We start from the raw sequence: 14,496 nt of genomic DNA, 5'->3' as shown, positions 1-14,496 counted from the left end.
CTGAGTTAAGTGTGAAATTGAGTTTTCAGTTTTTGTATTGCATAGTCAGTGTGTGAACGTGTGAGTATCGATTCCTTTCTCTCCTCCCCTGTTTGAGCCAGGTAGATTTTGACCTAGTTTTATCAAAACCTATTCAATGACCTCAGAGAGCTGTAGCACTCTCCTGTAATTATAGACTGGTGTCTTAATACACTAATTCAAGCTGATTCCCACTCAATCACCCGCTGACCTGTATCATTGAGAAACGTCTGCATTTGAGCTTTATTTCAAATTACTTTTCTTTTTTTTTCTGGATGATGTATTTTCTAAGTCTAATACCAAATCCTCAGGGGAGGGAGGGAAGAATCTTTTAATTAAGTTTCTCTTCAGGTATCAGGCAAATTCTATCAATGGCAGATGAAGCATAAGACTGTAATAGGAGAGCAAAATTTGTCATTTAAGTGATCAGGTGCTTCATGCCTCTCAGCATTTCAAACGCCACAGAACTGTTGTGTTGCCATAAATGAAAATCTCTTAGAAAGAAGATATTGCATTGCATTTAAAAGCTGTTACTGAGAGCGAGTTTAATGCCTATACCTCCTCCTGCAAGGTTGTGGGATTTTGGCTTGAGTGACTGAACGTGGGACCTCACATTAAGTTAGGGAAGCAACGCCTAAATCCGTCTTTGCCAACCACCTGCTCCACATGTCCTGGTCATTAATAACTACTGATGCTGCTTTTATTCTGGGGCTGAGGGGTAGATTTCTTTTCACACCACCCCTCCCACCCCCATTCCTCTTGATGTCAGTTTGAATGGCAAATGGGTCTCTCACTTGGCAGTGGAAAAAACTGGCTTTTAATGCCTCTCACCCTGGGGTTTAGGAGTGAGTCAGGCATAATTAAGAGCAGCCAACAAAACTGAAGAAGTGCTAATGACTCTGAAAGTGGTGTGCTCAGAGTGGGCTGTAGAAATGAGTATCATCCCTTGGGATGCTTTGAATGCTGGAAATTTTGTTTATTTGCAAATTGGGAGGAACCTTTTAATATCCGGTGCTGGGATATTTTCACATTTGGGATGGCCTAGGACAACAGTCAGGTCTCTCATCCTGTCAGTCCAACCCTCATGCAGGAAGAGAAATGCTAGGACTTAGGTCAGCAGAAGTAGTAAGGAATACTTTCACACTCGCCTAGCAGGGCAGAGCTTCACCTGGGGGTTCACTGTGTTCTGTCAGGCTGGAGGAAGCCTGGGAGATTTAGGGAACCATAGTTCTGGGGCAGCTTGACAAGTGACCTTGTCAAAAATCTGCAGATGTGTCACCGTTGGGCTGGTGAGGAGCAGGTCAGGCTCCCACTGTCTGGGCTTCAGGAGCACCTACACAGAGGGCTGCCAGAGGGCTGGGTGGGCAGGAAAGCTGTCTGCCTCTGTCTGAAATGGGCACATTTCTGAGGAAGGTTTTAATGTCAGATAACGTTTCTCACTGGCAAAGCACATCGTGTGAAACTGTCCAATGAGTATAGCTGTACTGTTTTGACTCAGCAGTAAGGAACTGTACCTGTTGTTTGCTGACCTGGCACGTTGCAGGTTATTAGTAGTGTTTGCTGTCGGAACAAAGTGCAGCTGATCCCAGTCATATTTGACCAAAATAAGGTCTTTGGAGCCAGGGAATGTGGACGTGTCAAAGTTTGTAGATAAAAAGAGGGAGCAGTGCAGCTGACTATGTGACATGGAACAACCAGCAGCATGTGAGTCTCTCTCTGTTTTCTATAAACACCAAAGATTGGTGTTTTCACCTGATCTGTTTTTGCTCCAAAATTGTAAACTTCTACATCTAGTTACATTCCTGTGGGTGACCTTTCTGCCTCTGTCTCCTATTTCTAGGGCTGGCTGGTGACAATTTCTAAGGTAAATGCTGTGGGATGATACCTTGTAACTAGGCTCCTTTTTTGTGATCCGCCTGCAATTGCTCAGCTGCCAGAGAGGCAGGACAACGGCTGTCCTGTTTGATCTGTGCCATTGATATCATCCAGAGCAGATTCTCTCTCCATTAGCATGGATCCCCTGGCACTGGTTCATAGGATGTTGTAGACTCACATATCAGAGTTTCACTCAGCTTTATTTCTTTGTGGCTTTATGCATCCAGGAACATGTACACCTGATTCTCATCTTGGCAAGGGCTGGACTAAAGCTAAAGGAACAGTGCCAGCTTGCGCTGGTTAAGGATTTGGCCAAATTAAAATGCTTTTGTTCTGCAATGTTTCTGTACAATTGTGAATAACTAAATGGAAAGGATGGTGGCTATATGCTGCCTGACTGAAAGGGAAGTGCCTGGAAAACAGGTAATTCTGGAGAGAAGAACAGGTTATCTTTGTTGCCTTATTGTTAGCTTTATGTCCCTGAAAATGCATATAGTCCTCTCAGTTGTAATCTACATGGTGGATGAACTGTGTCCATTTAACTTCTGGATCACAAGCTCTCATCATATTCACGGTCTGTGGAAGAGCTGATACGTACATTGAAAGCCACAAAAAATCTCAGGCATACCATGCATGGAGTTGCTGCCAGGTGGAAGAGCTGGGAGAAGTGGGTGGTTTTCTGAGCTTTGTTGATTCTCTGCTGCAAAAAAGAAGCTATCCAGAATCTGTCACCTCTGCCTGGTGGCTCACAAGGTGAAAAGTGGAGCTTGTGATGAAGCTGTCCAGGAGCTTTGAGGCAGTCTGGGTGGAGCTTTGTATGACCTTGGAGCAACCGCTTCTTTTTTCTCAGAACTTCTTTTCTTAGATGATGAAAGGATATAGTGAAAATACTTCTCTCTTAACAAGGGTGTTGTGATGAATAAATTAATTGATCATTGTGCTATTCTCAGTTACTATGGTAATTAGTGCTACAGAACAGCCTAAAAATAAATAGGACCATTTAGTGAAGGATATTGAGGAGAAATCAGGTAGCACATCCTGGGCATTTGCAACAGCCCTGATGTGTTTTGTCCAAACATGAATTTGCTGAAAATAGAACAATGCTGAATTTTGTAGCAGAAATGCTTCCGAATATTTAATATGTTCCTTCCTCCTCACTATCAGTTTGAAGTGACTCTAGCACATGTTTCCTTCCATGTCTGTGGGCAGATGATTCTTGCAATTAGTTCTCCTATGGAGAACAGTACTGTGGCCTTACCCCCCCACCTCCTTTCCAGCCTAAGGGCACCTGAAATGAATGGATTTTCCTCTTTCTTCATCATAAATCATACATACTCAGTAATACTGTCAAAGAATTCTTAATGTGTTTGGGGACTTTACGTAATGAACCTTCCTTGAGAAAGGTGAAGTATCATCAATGCGCTGCCTTGCTGAAAGCCTGTTATTAACCTTGCTGTGCAGCAAGCAGAGCATGCCTAAATACATGTATAAGTCTGTGCAAAGTTTTTGAGGCTTTCTTTCAGTGATCAGCTAACTACATCAACATGCCCCAAATCCAGTCTTTAAAAATATGATATGATGTTTAATCTTCTGTGAATTGTATTAGATTCCACAGGCATCATTAAATTATATTTTTGGGGCTTTCAAGTTGATATAATTCTGGGCCCTAATATGTTAGGAAGATATGTGAAGATAGTTCTGAGTTCTTCAGGGGAGGCAGCACCCCTTCAAGGCTGTGGTTTCCATTGCTTAGTATCACCAGGGCTGTCCTTGCTTAATAAAAACCATTATGTCAATAGGTAAGGATTTGCCATTGCTCTGTTCTCTGACATTGCCCAACTCCTGTCATGGATGTTCCATGTCTGTCTTTGCCATGGGTTCCAAAAGCAGTTGTCTTTTCTGACCTGGCCACTTGGGGACCACTTTATAGTTAGGGTTTGTGCAGAGCTTTCTCTGCAGCAAATAGGGTTTGTGCAGAGCTTTCTCTGCAGCAAACCTGTGCTTTCTTCTTCCTTTTGCTCTCCGTAGCTGTGCTATACTAGTTGCAGCAGCCTTCATCTGTTCACCTCCTGCAGCACCTCCCTACTCTGTGCTGGGAAGCTATGAATTGCAAGAGAGCAACAAAAGCTCCTTTCCCCCTTCTTCTCGGGGAGTATGAAGCTGATTCCTTGTCATTCCTGGCCTTCTGCTCACCCAGTAAAAGAGAGCTTGGTGCTCTGCTGTGGCCTCTGTCAAGGTACCAGCAGAACAGATAGCATGACTGACAGACAGCTGAAATACCTGTTTTATTCTCCAGACCTTTATTGCTCGAGTCACGCAATCATTTCTCAGATCTTAAAAACTCTTGGTTCATGCAAAAGTCAGCCCAAATTTGCAAGGAGGACCTTTGTGCCATGCTGTCAGCCACCTGGCTGTACTTTGATCTTCTGCCACAGGGGTAATCAGCTTTGCAGGTTCCTCCCTGGGTCTCTGCAGCTGCTTGTGATTCATTGTCTCGCTGGTCAGCGGCAGCCCTGTGGATCTTGGGCAGACCCACAGCAAGGGGACGAGGGTGCAAGGGAGGCAGAAAGGTCTGCTGTTCATTCTTCTCAAGGCCTGTCTCTTCTCGCCTCCTTTGCTCCTGCTCCTTTCTGACGCTTGAGTTTTGGAACTTGTGGATTTTCATACCCAGTTAGTTTTTATTTGTGTCGCTAGTTAGATCTCAGCCCTGAAGACTTTCCAGTTGCTGTCAGGTTTGTGTCAGGCAGAGTGACTACTCACAGTTGCAGTTCCCTCTGTCTGTGTGTATGGCCTCACTGTCATAGTCCCCAGCACTCCCTTCCACACGCCTGCCCCTATCCACACATACATATATGCTGTCATTCTTCAGAGACGTAGACATCCTTGACAGCCTATTCTGATTCCTCTGCCACCCTCTATGTGTCAACAGTCCCTTTGCCCTTCTTAAGCATCGCTGGGTGCTGTGAGCAAATAATGACAAAATAATGGTTTTGGTTGATGCTTGACATCAGCCAGGCCCTCACGTGCAAGCCAACTGCCTCTTGGTCTTTGTGCGTGAAGCGCCAGGAAGAGACCAGTCTGAGTAAGCTTTGAGCGAGGTGTTCACCTGTGATAGCTCAGTACCTCCAACTGGTGTGGGGGTATGTTGAGCACAAACTCGAGTTGAGCCCCCTGTCGAAGAGGAGTTCTGCTCCTCTGGCAGAGTTATGACAGTGAAGTGGTAGAATAGTACTGAGAGCAAGCTTTTTCCATCCTGTTTACTACAAAATTAATCAAATAGATATTATGCAGTTTGATTCTGACTATAGATGAAGGCTTGACTTTCTTTTATCCCCAAACTGAGCTGTGGCAGAATTCAGGAGTGTTGCTAGGCTTTCGGTATGGTTGGGAATAAAGTTACACTGCGCCCATGAAGCTACATGTCCAACCTTTGAACAAGGCAGTTTCAGCAAAGGCCGAGGGGTTAGATGGCTGTGGCTACTCTTTAACTTGTCTTCAGACATATTCTGAAGGAATCATACTAACCTCTCTCTCTGCTTACTGGGTCTTATCACTGACCTGTCAAAATACACCTCTGATCATTATTTGAGACGTTCTGGGAAAGTAAGAAATTATGTAATTCAGCATTGGTATATGCAGCCTTGTTACTTGAAATAATGTTTGTAGTTGTTCTTTCAGAAAAAAAAAAACCAAAAAAGGAAAAAAGTGTAACTTCAAGACACGCAGTTGGAAGTGACTGTTTCCTTGATTCAGCATCAGGTCAAAATGGGGTTGTTGCTATATTTACAGCTTCTGCAAATATATCCACACATATCTGAACAATGTATGTAATGTAGGTGGGCTGGTAAGCCCTATCTTAACCTTTTAATTTGGCTCCATCCTTTTCCTTTTTCTTCCTATAGATTGCACTAATGCTTTAAAACTTTGACCTCCTGGAGAAATGCTTCACAGGATTACTTGGCATTCAAACTAGCTGAGATCTTGTTGGGATGTTTCTTTTTCTTTTCCTTAGTACACTGTTTGCCTGGAGGTGACTTTTGTTTTATTCTTCAGTTCCAAATACTCATCTCATTCTCTCCTAGCCCTGAGCTACTGTAAGGATGTCACTGGGACAGGTATGAGGGTCTTGATAGTGGATGAGTTTATGACTTCTGGACAAGGATATGCAATCAGAAGAATGATCTTGATCCCAATAACATTCACATCAATAAGACAATGGTTTACTTGCAGCACTGTAAGTGGAGAGAGATGGTTGTAGGTGACAGCTAAATGAGGTCAGAGAACTTCATCAGTCAGTCCATTGACATCTAAAATGTGGAGACCAGAGCTTCTATGCAGAGATATGGATTTACATCTGCAGAAGGAGTACTTCCACCTGTTTTTAAACATAAGCCTTACCTTCTGAATTTCCAGTCATTGTGACTCATAATAATACTGCACTATTGTTGTACCGGGTTTTTTTGGGTAGATTTGCAGATACAGCAGATCAGAGTTGTGTCTTGTAATGTCTGAGCTCGAGTTTGGCTTGGACAGTGGGTAACAGAAAATTTTGTATGGATGTTTCTGTGCAAAATATAAAAGTGCTGGGTTGCTTCTGGCTGAAAACTTGGTCTGATGGCTTCAGTGATTAATTCCTAAGCTCCTATAACTAGTTTCTAATCTGGCCTTTGTCAGTGTTTTTCAGCTGGGAACCGCTTAGCATTGTGGATAGTTCTCTTCCACTTTTTTCTCTCTCTCCTGCATGCTGGTCTTTTAATGACCCTTTCTGATGGTCTTCCTTTGTGCCTGTCTGTATTGTAGGGATGTGGACATAGTAACAGGAAGGGCAGGATAAAGAAGATAAGACCTCTGCTATTTTTCTTCCACTTTCCCTTGGTGCAGCCTGCACATGGGCAGTGTATGCTTAGCCCCTTCTGCAGCAGTGTTGGGCTCCGTCTGTGCATGGACTGTCCCTTAATACCACATTATACAGTGCTGGTGCAGAGCAGGTGCTGCATGGACCTATGCTGGCTTCATGCTGGCAGGGGTCTTTCCTCCCAGAGATGGTCTCTGTGCCGTGTTAAGGCAAAGCAACCCAAAAGTGCCATTCAGGCGGCTGGCAACATGCCATTTCCCCTGGCAGCCATTGCCTGTGTTTCACAAGCTCCTGCCTTCATAACTGCAGCCCCTGCTCCCTCCTGAGTCAGGATTGTCACTGCGTGTTTGCTGAAGCGCCTTGTGAGCCAAAATCCACTGCTGTTACAAAATCGGCAGCAGGGCCAGTTCTGCCAATGTCGGTGATATCAGTCATTAGCGTTTGAAGAGAGATGACGTGCATTTTGTTTTCCCTATTCAAGTACCGGTAACTGCCAGAAGCAGGACAGATGAAGTGGGACAGAGTGGTCCAGAGGGCTGTCCTGCATTGCAAACCCCATGACTGTGCCTGTCTTCTCTTCTTGAGCTACGTTATTTCTGTTTTACTGACGTCACCCATCGATTAGCGTGTTGCCACCTAGGTGCTCTGATCCAGAGGGAAGAGCAAGAAATAACTGTATGGAAAAGAAGTCGTCCTCTGACAGCTGTGGTGCTCGGGTATTAACTCAAAATATTTTGGGAATAACATTGCAATAAGAGAAGATCAAAGGTCAGCATGCAAATATTTTGGGTTTTCTTTATTGTATTTTTGGATGCAAACTCAGGCTGATACTTCTTTGAATACAACAAGGAAGGCAATGTAAAAAGTTGTAAAAATGCTTTCTGTTCATATTTACCATGTGTTGGAATGACCAAAATCAACCAAAGTTCAACAACTCACTGTGAAAGTGAACACAGCTGCCTTTTTTTTTTGCATAGCTGTAAGAAATAAGTGGGGAAATGCAAAGAATCCCTTTGTAGTGAATAGTTTAGAACAAGGTTAGTAATAATTTGCCTTTAATTCAGTGCATTAACAGATTGTTCTCTGTGGTGTTTGGTGGTCCTGGGTCTAAACAGAGCTTTTTGTCTCAGGTCAAGTTTTTGTCAGTGAGGTTTATGTTTCAGAGGACCATGTTCAACAAGCTGCTTGTGTAACCAGGCAAACAGTTAATTTAACCGAAAATTATGCCATTCCTTTTTGTTGTGTGCAAATATGGGTGTTTTAGTACAGTTACTTGGTTGCTCATTCATGCACAGGCATAAGTTCAGGAGCCTGTAGAAATACATCTGTTTAAACTTAATTTTTCTTTCCCCCACTTTTCATGCAGACTTAGCGGTTGAGCCAAATAGCTAAAAATCCTCAGAGGTTTAAAGGATTAAATGAGAGAATTGTTAAAGTGCAGGAAGGGCTGAAAAGTCCTGAAAATATGACAGGAGATTAGATGCTGAAGGACCTGCTTAGTAAACTCAGGCTCCCCTGTTATGGGTATAAATATAACGTGAGTGGTGGACTGGTGGGTTGGTAGGGATTGTACAGCTGTGGGAAAAAAGTAATAAGGGAGATGTAGTGATAGCTGACCTGAAAGTTTGCTGCTGAGCAGTTTGGTGAAGCCAGTGGGAAGATGCTTTCTTATTAAGGGCTGCAAATGTATTTCTCCCACTAGATTACAGAGTGAGCACTAGTTTTAGTTCCCACTTAGCTGGACTCTTTTGTTCCCACTGGTTCCTGTAAGTAACCTGTTCCTTCATATTTTTCTGTTTGTCTCAGGTGCTGAACAGTTGAGGCCAGAGGTTCTCCTGCGCTCTCCGTAGCCGGCACCCGGCGCTGCCTCGAGCAGCAGCAGCAGCAGCAGCAGCAGCAGCGGCAGGAAGGCGGGTGCTGCCCCTCGGCTGTGGGGCGCCGGCGTGAGGCTTGGCGCCAGGCCTGCCGTGCCTCCCTGCACCAGCCATGGAGACCCTGTCCCAGGACTCTCTGCTGGAGTGCCAGATTTGCTTCAACTACTACAGCCCCCGCCGGCGGCCCAAGCTGCTGGACTGCAAGCACACCTGCTGCTCAGTGTGCCTGCAGCAGATGAGGACCAGCCAGAAGGACCTGCGTTGCCCCTGGTGCCGCGGGATCACCAAGCTGCCGCCTGGGTACTCTGTGTCGCAGCTGCCTGACGACCCTGAGGTGATTGCCGTCATTGCAATCCCCCACACCTCGGAGCACACCCCTGTCTTCATCAAACTGCCCAGTAATGGGTGCTACATGCTGCCCTTGCCCCTCTCCAAGGAGAGGGCACTACTGCCGGGAGACATTGGCTGCCGCCTCCTGCCTGGCAGCCAGCAGAAGTCCCTGGCAGTGGTGACGATCCCGGCAGAGCAGCAGCCGCTGCAGGGCGGCCTTCCCGCTGAGGGGGGAGCGGAGGAGCCGGACCGGAGAGGCGCTGTGAAAAGCTCCACCTGGTCAGGGGTTTGCACTGTGATCCTGGTGGCCTGCGTCTTGGTCTTTCTCCTGGGCATCGTCCTCCACAACATGTCGTGCATTTCCAAGCGCTTCACGGTCATCTCCTGTGGCTGAGGTGGGGAGCGGGTGCGTGCGCTCCCCCGGGGGCTGGGTTGGGGTGGTGGTGGTGGTATCAAGCGAGACAATTCACCGCAGCTTTGCCCAGTGACTGCAGCACACTGTGCGCTGGGGCAGTGGTGCACTGGCCTGGCCACAGCCCCCAGTAGTGCGGTGTCGGGCCTCGGCAGCGTGCAGAGGAAATCACATCCTATGTCTGGCAGCGGCGGCGCTGAGGAGGACTGCATGCGTCACCGTAATCATTTATCAAAGGGACTGCAACTTACAGTGATTTTTTTTTTCTTCTTTTCTTAATGGTGTTACAAGATTAAAGACATCTGTGTAGCTGGTGACACTGTAAAGTATACGGTATGAGCTCTTCTCTAAACACAGTAGATTAAAATCAAAGCTGCTCCATGTAGAATTAAAGGAGAATTTGTGCGTGACTCTGTACAAGGTGTTCAATACCAGTCCACACATGCATTATTTTTTAATGGGGAGAGGGAGGAAGACTTGTAAAACCAAGAAATCATTTAGCTGGTAAGACATTTTATATGTTTTAAACTACACATTAATTATACCAAGTTAGGGAGTTGTAGAGTAGTTTTTAAAAGGAAATGTTTTACAAGTAATCATTTCTTTCCATGGTGTGTGTTTTTTGCCTCTCTCTGTTTTTCCCCATCTTTTTCAACATCAGGGAAGTGGCACTTGCAGCATCTTTAATTTGAAGGAGCTTCCAAGCAGGGAAGCAAAGTGGGCTAGGAGGAATATCTAAAAATACAGCCAAAACACTTCTGCCTAGCTGGCTTCAAGCAAAGGATGGCTTTGAATGGTAAACACTGGACATACTGTTTTACATCCAATCTGGCAGCAGGGCTTCTCAGCAACCTGACCTTCATAGCCATTAGTGAAGGGTCATGAGAAGTCCTAGGACTCCTCCTGCAAGACTGCGATAACAAATTGTTCTTCTTCTTTTTCTAGAGGATGTTTTTTCTTAATCATTTTTAAGGAATTTAGACCCATTTTGCTTCCCTCTTTTCTAGGAGATAAAACCGTGCACCCATGGATGGTGTGACAGAGGAGTTGCTCTAAGGAGGCCTCACCATCCCAACTGAGACCGAGGACCCTTATATGCAGTCATCTAGTAAGAGGCAGTGACTCCTGCTGTGAGGGCAACCCAGGCCAAACCAACCCTCTACGGAGTGGGCTACCCCTCCTAAACCACTGTGGCTGTCCTGGTGTCAAAATTTCTGGGTGACTGTAACAAAGCCTTTCCTCGCATTCCAGTCTTATAAATGTTGGTGTTTGTAAGGACAGATTTTGAAAAAAACACCACAGGAAGTGTCTCCCTCCACCTGTGAGTGTCATGAATCCCCAGTCATTGGCAGTTCACTTCTTTGGAAGAGCCAAATTCCTGAACATTCACTGCAGTAGCGCCTTGCTCTAAGCAGTTCCGCTAGCTTTAGTAGTACTGCTTGGAAGTAAAACAGAGCTCAGTGTGAATTTGGCTATTTGACAAGCCTGAAAGCTGAAATTTGTGTGAGATTTAGGGGTTGGATCAAGGGGCACATGACAGACCTTTAGTAAGACAGAAGAATCTATTGATTTGCACTGCTGCTTTTTGCAAGTACAAAGCATAACCTTCCTGAAGCATGACCTCTTGTTGTCCACCTACTGCTCTTTCTAGTAATTAATTAGAGATTGCTCAATGCCATATTACAACACTGGAGAACATAATTTTGATTATGTGGTGCCCAAGCTGGCCCTTTAGATACCAGTGGTGTTCTGGTTATGTCACAAAATCCAGTTGCTCGTTCACAATAAACATTCTCAGCTAGGACTTCTGCCAGGAACATACCTCTAACTTCATGCTGGATTTCTTCCTCTCCCTGTTCCCAAACCACCATTTTCTTCCTTGATTCCTGCTAACAGAAGAATAGCATATGGTGCTTAATTGTTATGGCGTGTGTTGGGTCATGTATGGAGAGGAACCATTGTGCTGATTTTTATCTACTGTCATATGTGTGCATAGCACAGCAAAAAAAAAAATCCTCAGATAACACATCCAATGCCTTTTTCATGCAAGGCCCACGTGCAGTATGCCTTGAACCTGGCTTACCAGTGTTGTAATCACATGGACACCTCTCCGCGGCATGTTTAATTTGGTTGCAGTAGGGAACAGCAGGTATTCCAAAACGTGTCTTGTGAATGTGCTAATCTCTTGTTGCCACTAGGTAGCCAGATTTCTACTGACATCCACACTACGCTGCTTATTCTGTAAAGGAAAGCCAGTTCACAAAAAAATCTTGCCTTTATAAGACTTTTGAGGAAGTGACCAGATACAGGACTTGACCTTCTACTGCCTTATCCCCTGTAGCAATTGCAGGAGCATATAGCATAGCTGGAAGATGCTCTGAGAGCAGCGCTGCTGCATTTTGCACCAGCTTCTGCATTTGTTTACCTGAGTTGTCAATGACTGCACAAAAACACGAGGCAGTGAAAGAGCAGGTCCTGGAGATACAGTGCTGATAACGATAACCTCCTTCTGGCTGTACCTGGCCAACTGAAGCTCTTGAGGCTGAAGTTTCTCCGGCGTTACAAAGAACGGCTGTCTTGAAAACCGCCCTCTTCGTCCCTACATGGAGGGTGCAGTATGAAAGATAAATCAGAAATTAGGTTATAATACCACCCTGCATAACACATTGTGCAACAGGCAGACCTGGACTTTATCCGGTATTAATGACGTAAGTATTATATTAGCAGAATACCATCCTGTATTACGTAACACAGTACATTGTTTTGTTAATATGAATTTCCTGTACTTTTCATGCCTGCTGAAATGCATGTTTGACCTAATTTCTGATCCAGACATTTGCCTGCTCACAGCCTTGTGTAAGAGCAATAAGTAAAACCTCAAGATTCTTGCCTGCTTGTGCGCGCACAGTGTGTATGTTCATTCCTTTTTATAAATAGGAGTCCTGGAGATGTTTCTGTTCTGGCTTCGGTCTGTGACTTCAATTTTAAATTTGCAGCTGCCATATCATGTTGGATCACCTATCTTTTTTGCTGACTTGTGTAGAAGTGAACTAAATTGTTTGTTGTAATTTACAGTGTTAAAGTGTTTCTCAAGTATGTCAATAGTCATACTACTTTAAAAATGCAGTGCAGTCTGTCCCATTCCTTGATCCAATACCTGGCATTAAAAAGTGATACTGCTATATACACCTCTAACTTTTTTTTTTTACTTTTTTTTTTTTTTTAAAAAATAAACAGCTTTGTCTTTGTAATTTTTCTCTGTGGAGAAACACATTTGGAGTTGTGTCAGAATCATCAGGTTCTGGGCTAGTTTTTCTTCTCTGTTGCCCAGTAAGAAATCACTGCTCAGTTCCTCCTCAAAGAAGACTGTGACACAGTACCGTTTGAGCAACCAAAATTTATGCTAAAACTTGTGGGTAATTATTCAAGCACCTGCATTTTTAGAGCAAATTACTCTGTATGAATGTGTATTTATTTGCTTGTTTAATGGGAAGGAAGTGTGTGTTGGGGTCCAGCTTCATTTTTTTTCCAGGGGGGAGGCCCAACTTCCATTTTTGGCTTGTGCTTTGCTGGAAAACAGACTTTAGGGTTCACTCTGTGAAATTTTGTTTAGTGAATTTTAAAAATTCAAAATATGCAATTTTGGTATGTGAGATTTTTTTTAGGAAATTGTGTGTTCGGTGATTGTTCATGCTTAACCAAGATGTAAAGGAGCCTGGATGGTTTGTAAACATGGATCAATCATTAACCCAAAGTTTCATCTTTATTAACGAAGCTCAGTCTGAATAAAACATCAGCAGGAAAAGAATGATATCAAGTGAATTATGGTACCTCTGTTACTTTGCCATCAAATGAAGAGCGTGGAAGGGAATTTGGCAAAACTGCTCTGATTTTATGAGGGGGTGGCTGGAATTCAACTCTCAGCATTTTAAGGCAAAATGTTGCGTGGATTGTGGTGAACTGTAAAGGTTGTTAATATTTTAATTACCTGGGAATACAGAGTTATAGCTGGTGACTACCAAGAGGCACATGTTTTTTTCTTTTTCCTGTTTTAATTAGATTACTTGGAAGTTTTAAGTAAATGTTTTGCTTATGGAAGTGAGGGATTATTTGCCTTGACTTAAGCATGTGTTGTACAGACTGGCATGCCTGCTTGCCCTTCCCCTTGAGCCTGCCTTCCTAGCCATGTTATTGCTGGAGCCCTGGGCAGCCAACCTTTCTAATATTGCAAATGCTTTTCTGAAGTAGAGATAGCTGACATTGCACTGGTTTTGTTACATTCACAACAGGGCTAAACCAAACCCAAACATTTCATACATGAGTTGAGCTCTTCTGTAGGTGTCCTGGTATCAAAAGCTCCAGGCATCAGTCTACTGTGTAAACTGGTCCAAGCCTCTATGTTCCCTGGATCTTTTCACAGCAATGCCATGTAGTGGAGAATGGTGCCTCCTTCCAGTCATAGAAAGGGGCTGTACTCAACATCCACAGCTAAACTGCCCCCAGGGAATGTGGCCTGCTGGCAGGAGACACTTGGGTGAATACTGCAGGAGACATTTGCATGTCAAGTGAACACATCTTGAGTAAATGTTGGGGCTGAACTGTGAGATGTGTTTTTTCCAGACTTTTTCTGTGGGTGGATGGAGGGGGGAGGGAGGGAGGGAGGGAGGGAGGGAAGAAAGAAGGTAAATGGCAGCAAATGAGTCCCAGCATCATCTGGGAGGCTGTCGAAGGATGCGCTGGCCCTGAAGGCAAAGTTTTTTGTGCAAGAGCTTCAGCAAGACAAGATTGTCTGGAAATGCTGCAATGGATTTACAGCGCATTAATGACCTTTCCGGTGTTGTACACTGTCCGTAGGCCTGACAGCTGGGGCTGTTGTGTTCTTCCTCTTTGTCACTTCACCTCCTGCATGCTCTTGTTAACAAGCAAAGCTGCTTGCTTCATCCTCAAGTTGGAACGATTTTACCTTAAGACATATCTTAAGTTGCCCTGAGCATCTCTAATGAAAAAAATTACCTTCCAAGTTCAGTGAAATTTAATGCTTAATAAATGTTCAGAAAATGCATTTTTCAAGCATTTCCTTATGCTTCAGTACATTTTTATTTTAGTTCTAAATAATTCCTGTAATTTTGTGC

The 14,496-nt window shown here is 44.3% G+C and overlaps 1 protein-coding gene across 4 annotated transcripts in view; it reads left to right on the top strand.

Moving 5' to 3' along the window:
- RNF152 (ring finger protein 152) overlaps positions 1-13,175 on the top strand; it is a 46,517-nt gene extending 33,342 nt beyond the window's left edge. For 3 of the 4 annotated variants that reach the window (XM_055800322.1, XM_055800324.1, XM_055800323.1), the window contains exon 2: positions 8,555-13,175. In XM_055800322.1, coding sequence (XP_055656297.1) covers positions 8,735-9,346 — 612 coding nt within the window. In that variant the 5' untranslated portion in view covers positions 8,555-8,734 and the 3' untranslated portion in view covers positions 9,347-13,175. The remainder of the gene's footprint in view (positions 1-8,554) is intronic. The other variant, XM_055800325.1, reaches the window with a different exon arrangement.
- The last annotated feature ends 1,321 nt before the right edge of the window (positions 13,176-14,496 follow it).

This window comes from Falco peregrinus, chromosome 3 (assembly GCF_023634155.1).
Source record: "Falco peregrinus isolate bFalPer1 chromosome 3, bFalPer1.pri, whole genome shotgun sequence".
Taxonomy (NCBI): Eukaryota; Metazoa; Chordata; class Aves; order Falconiformes; family Falconidae; genus Falco; species Falco peregrinus.
The sequence above is the reverse complement of the archived record's forward strand: the minus strand, read 5'-3'. Positions and strand labels throughout refer to the sequence as shown.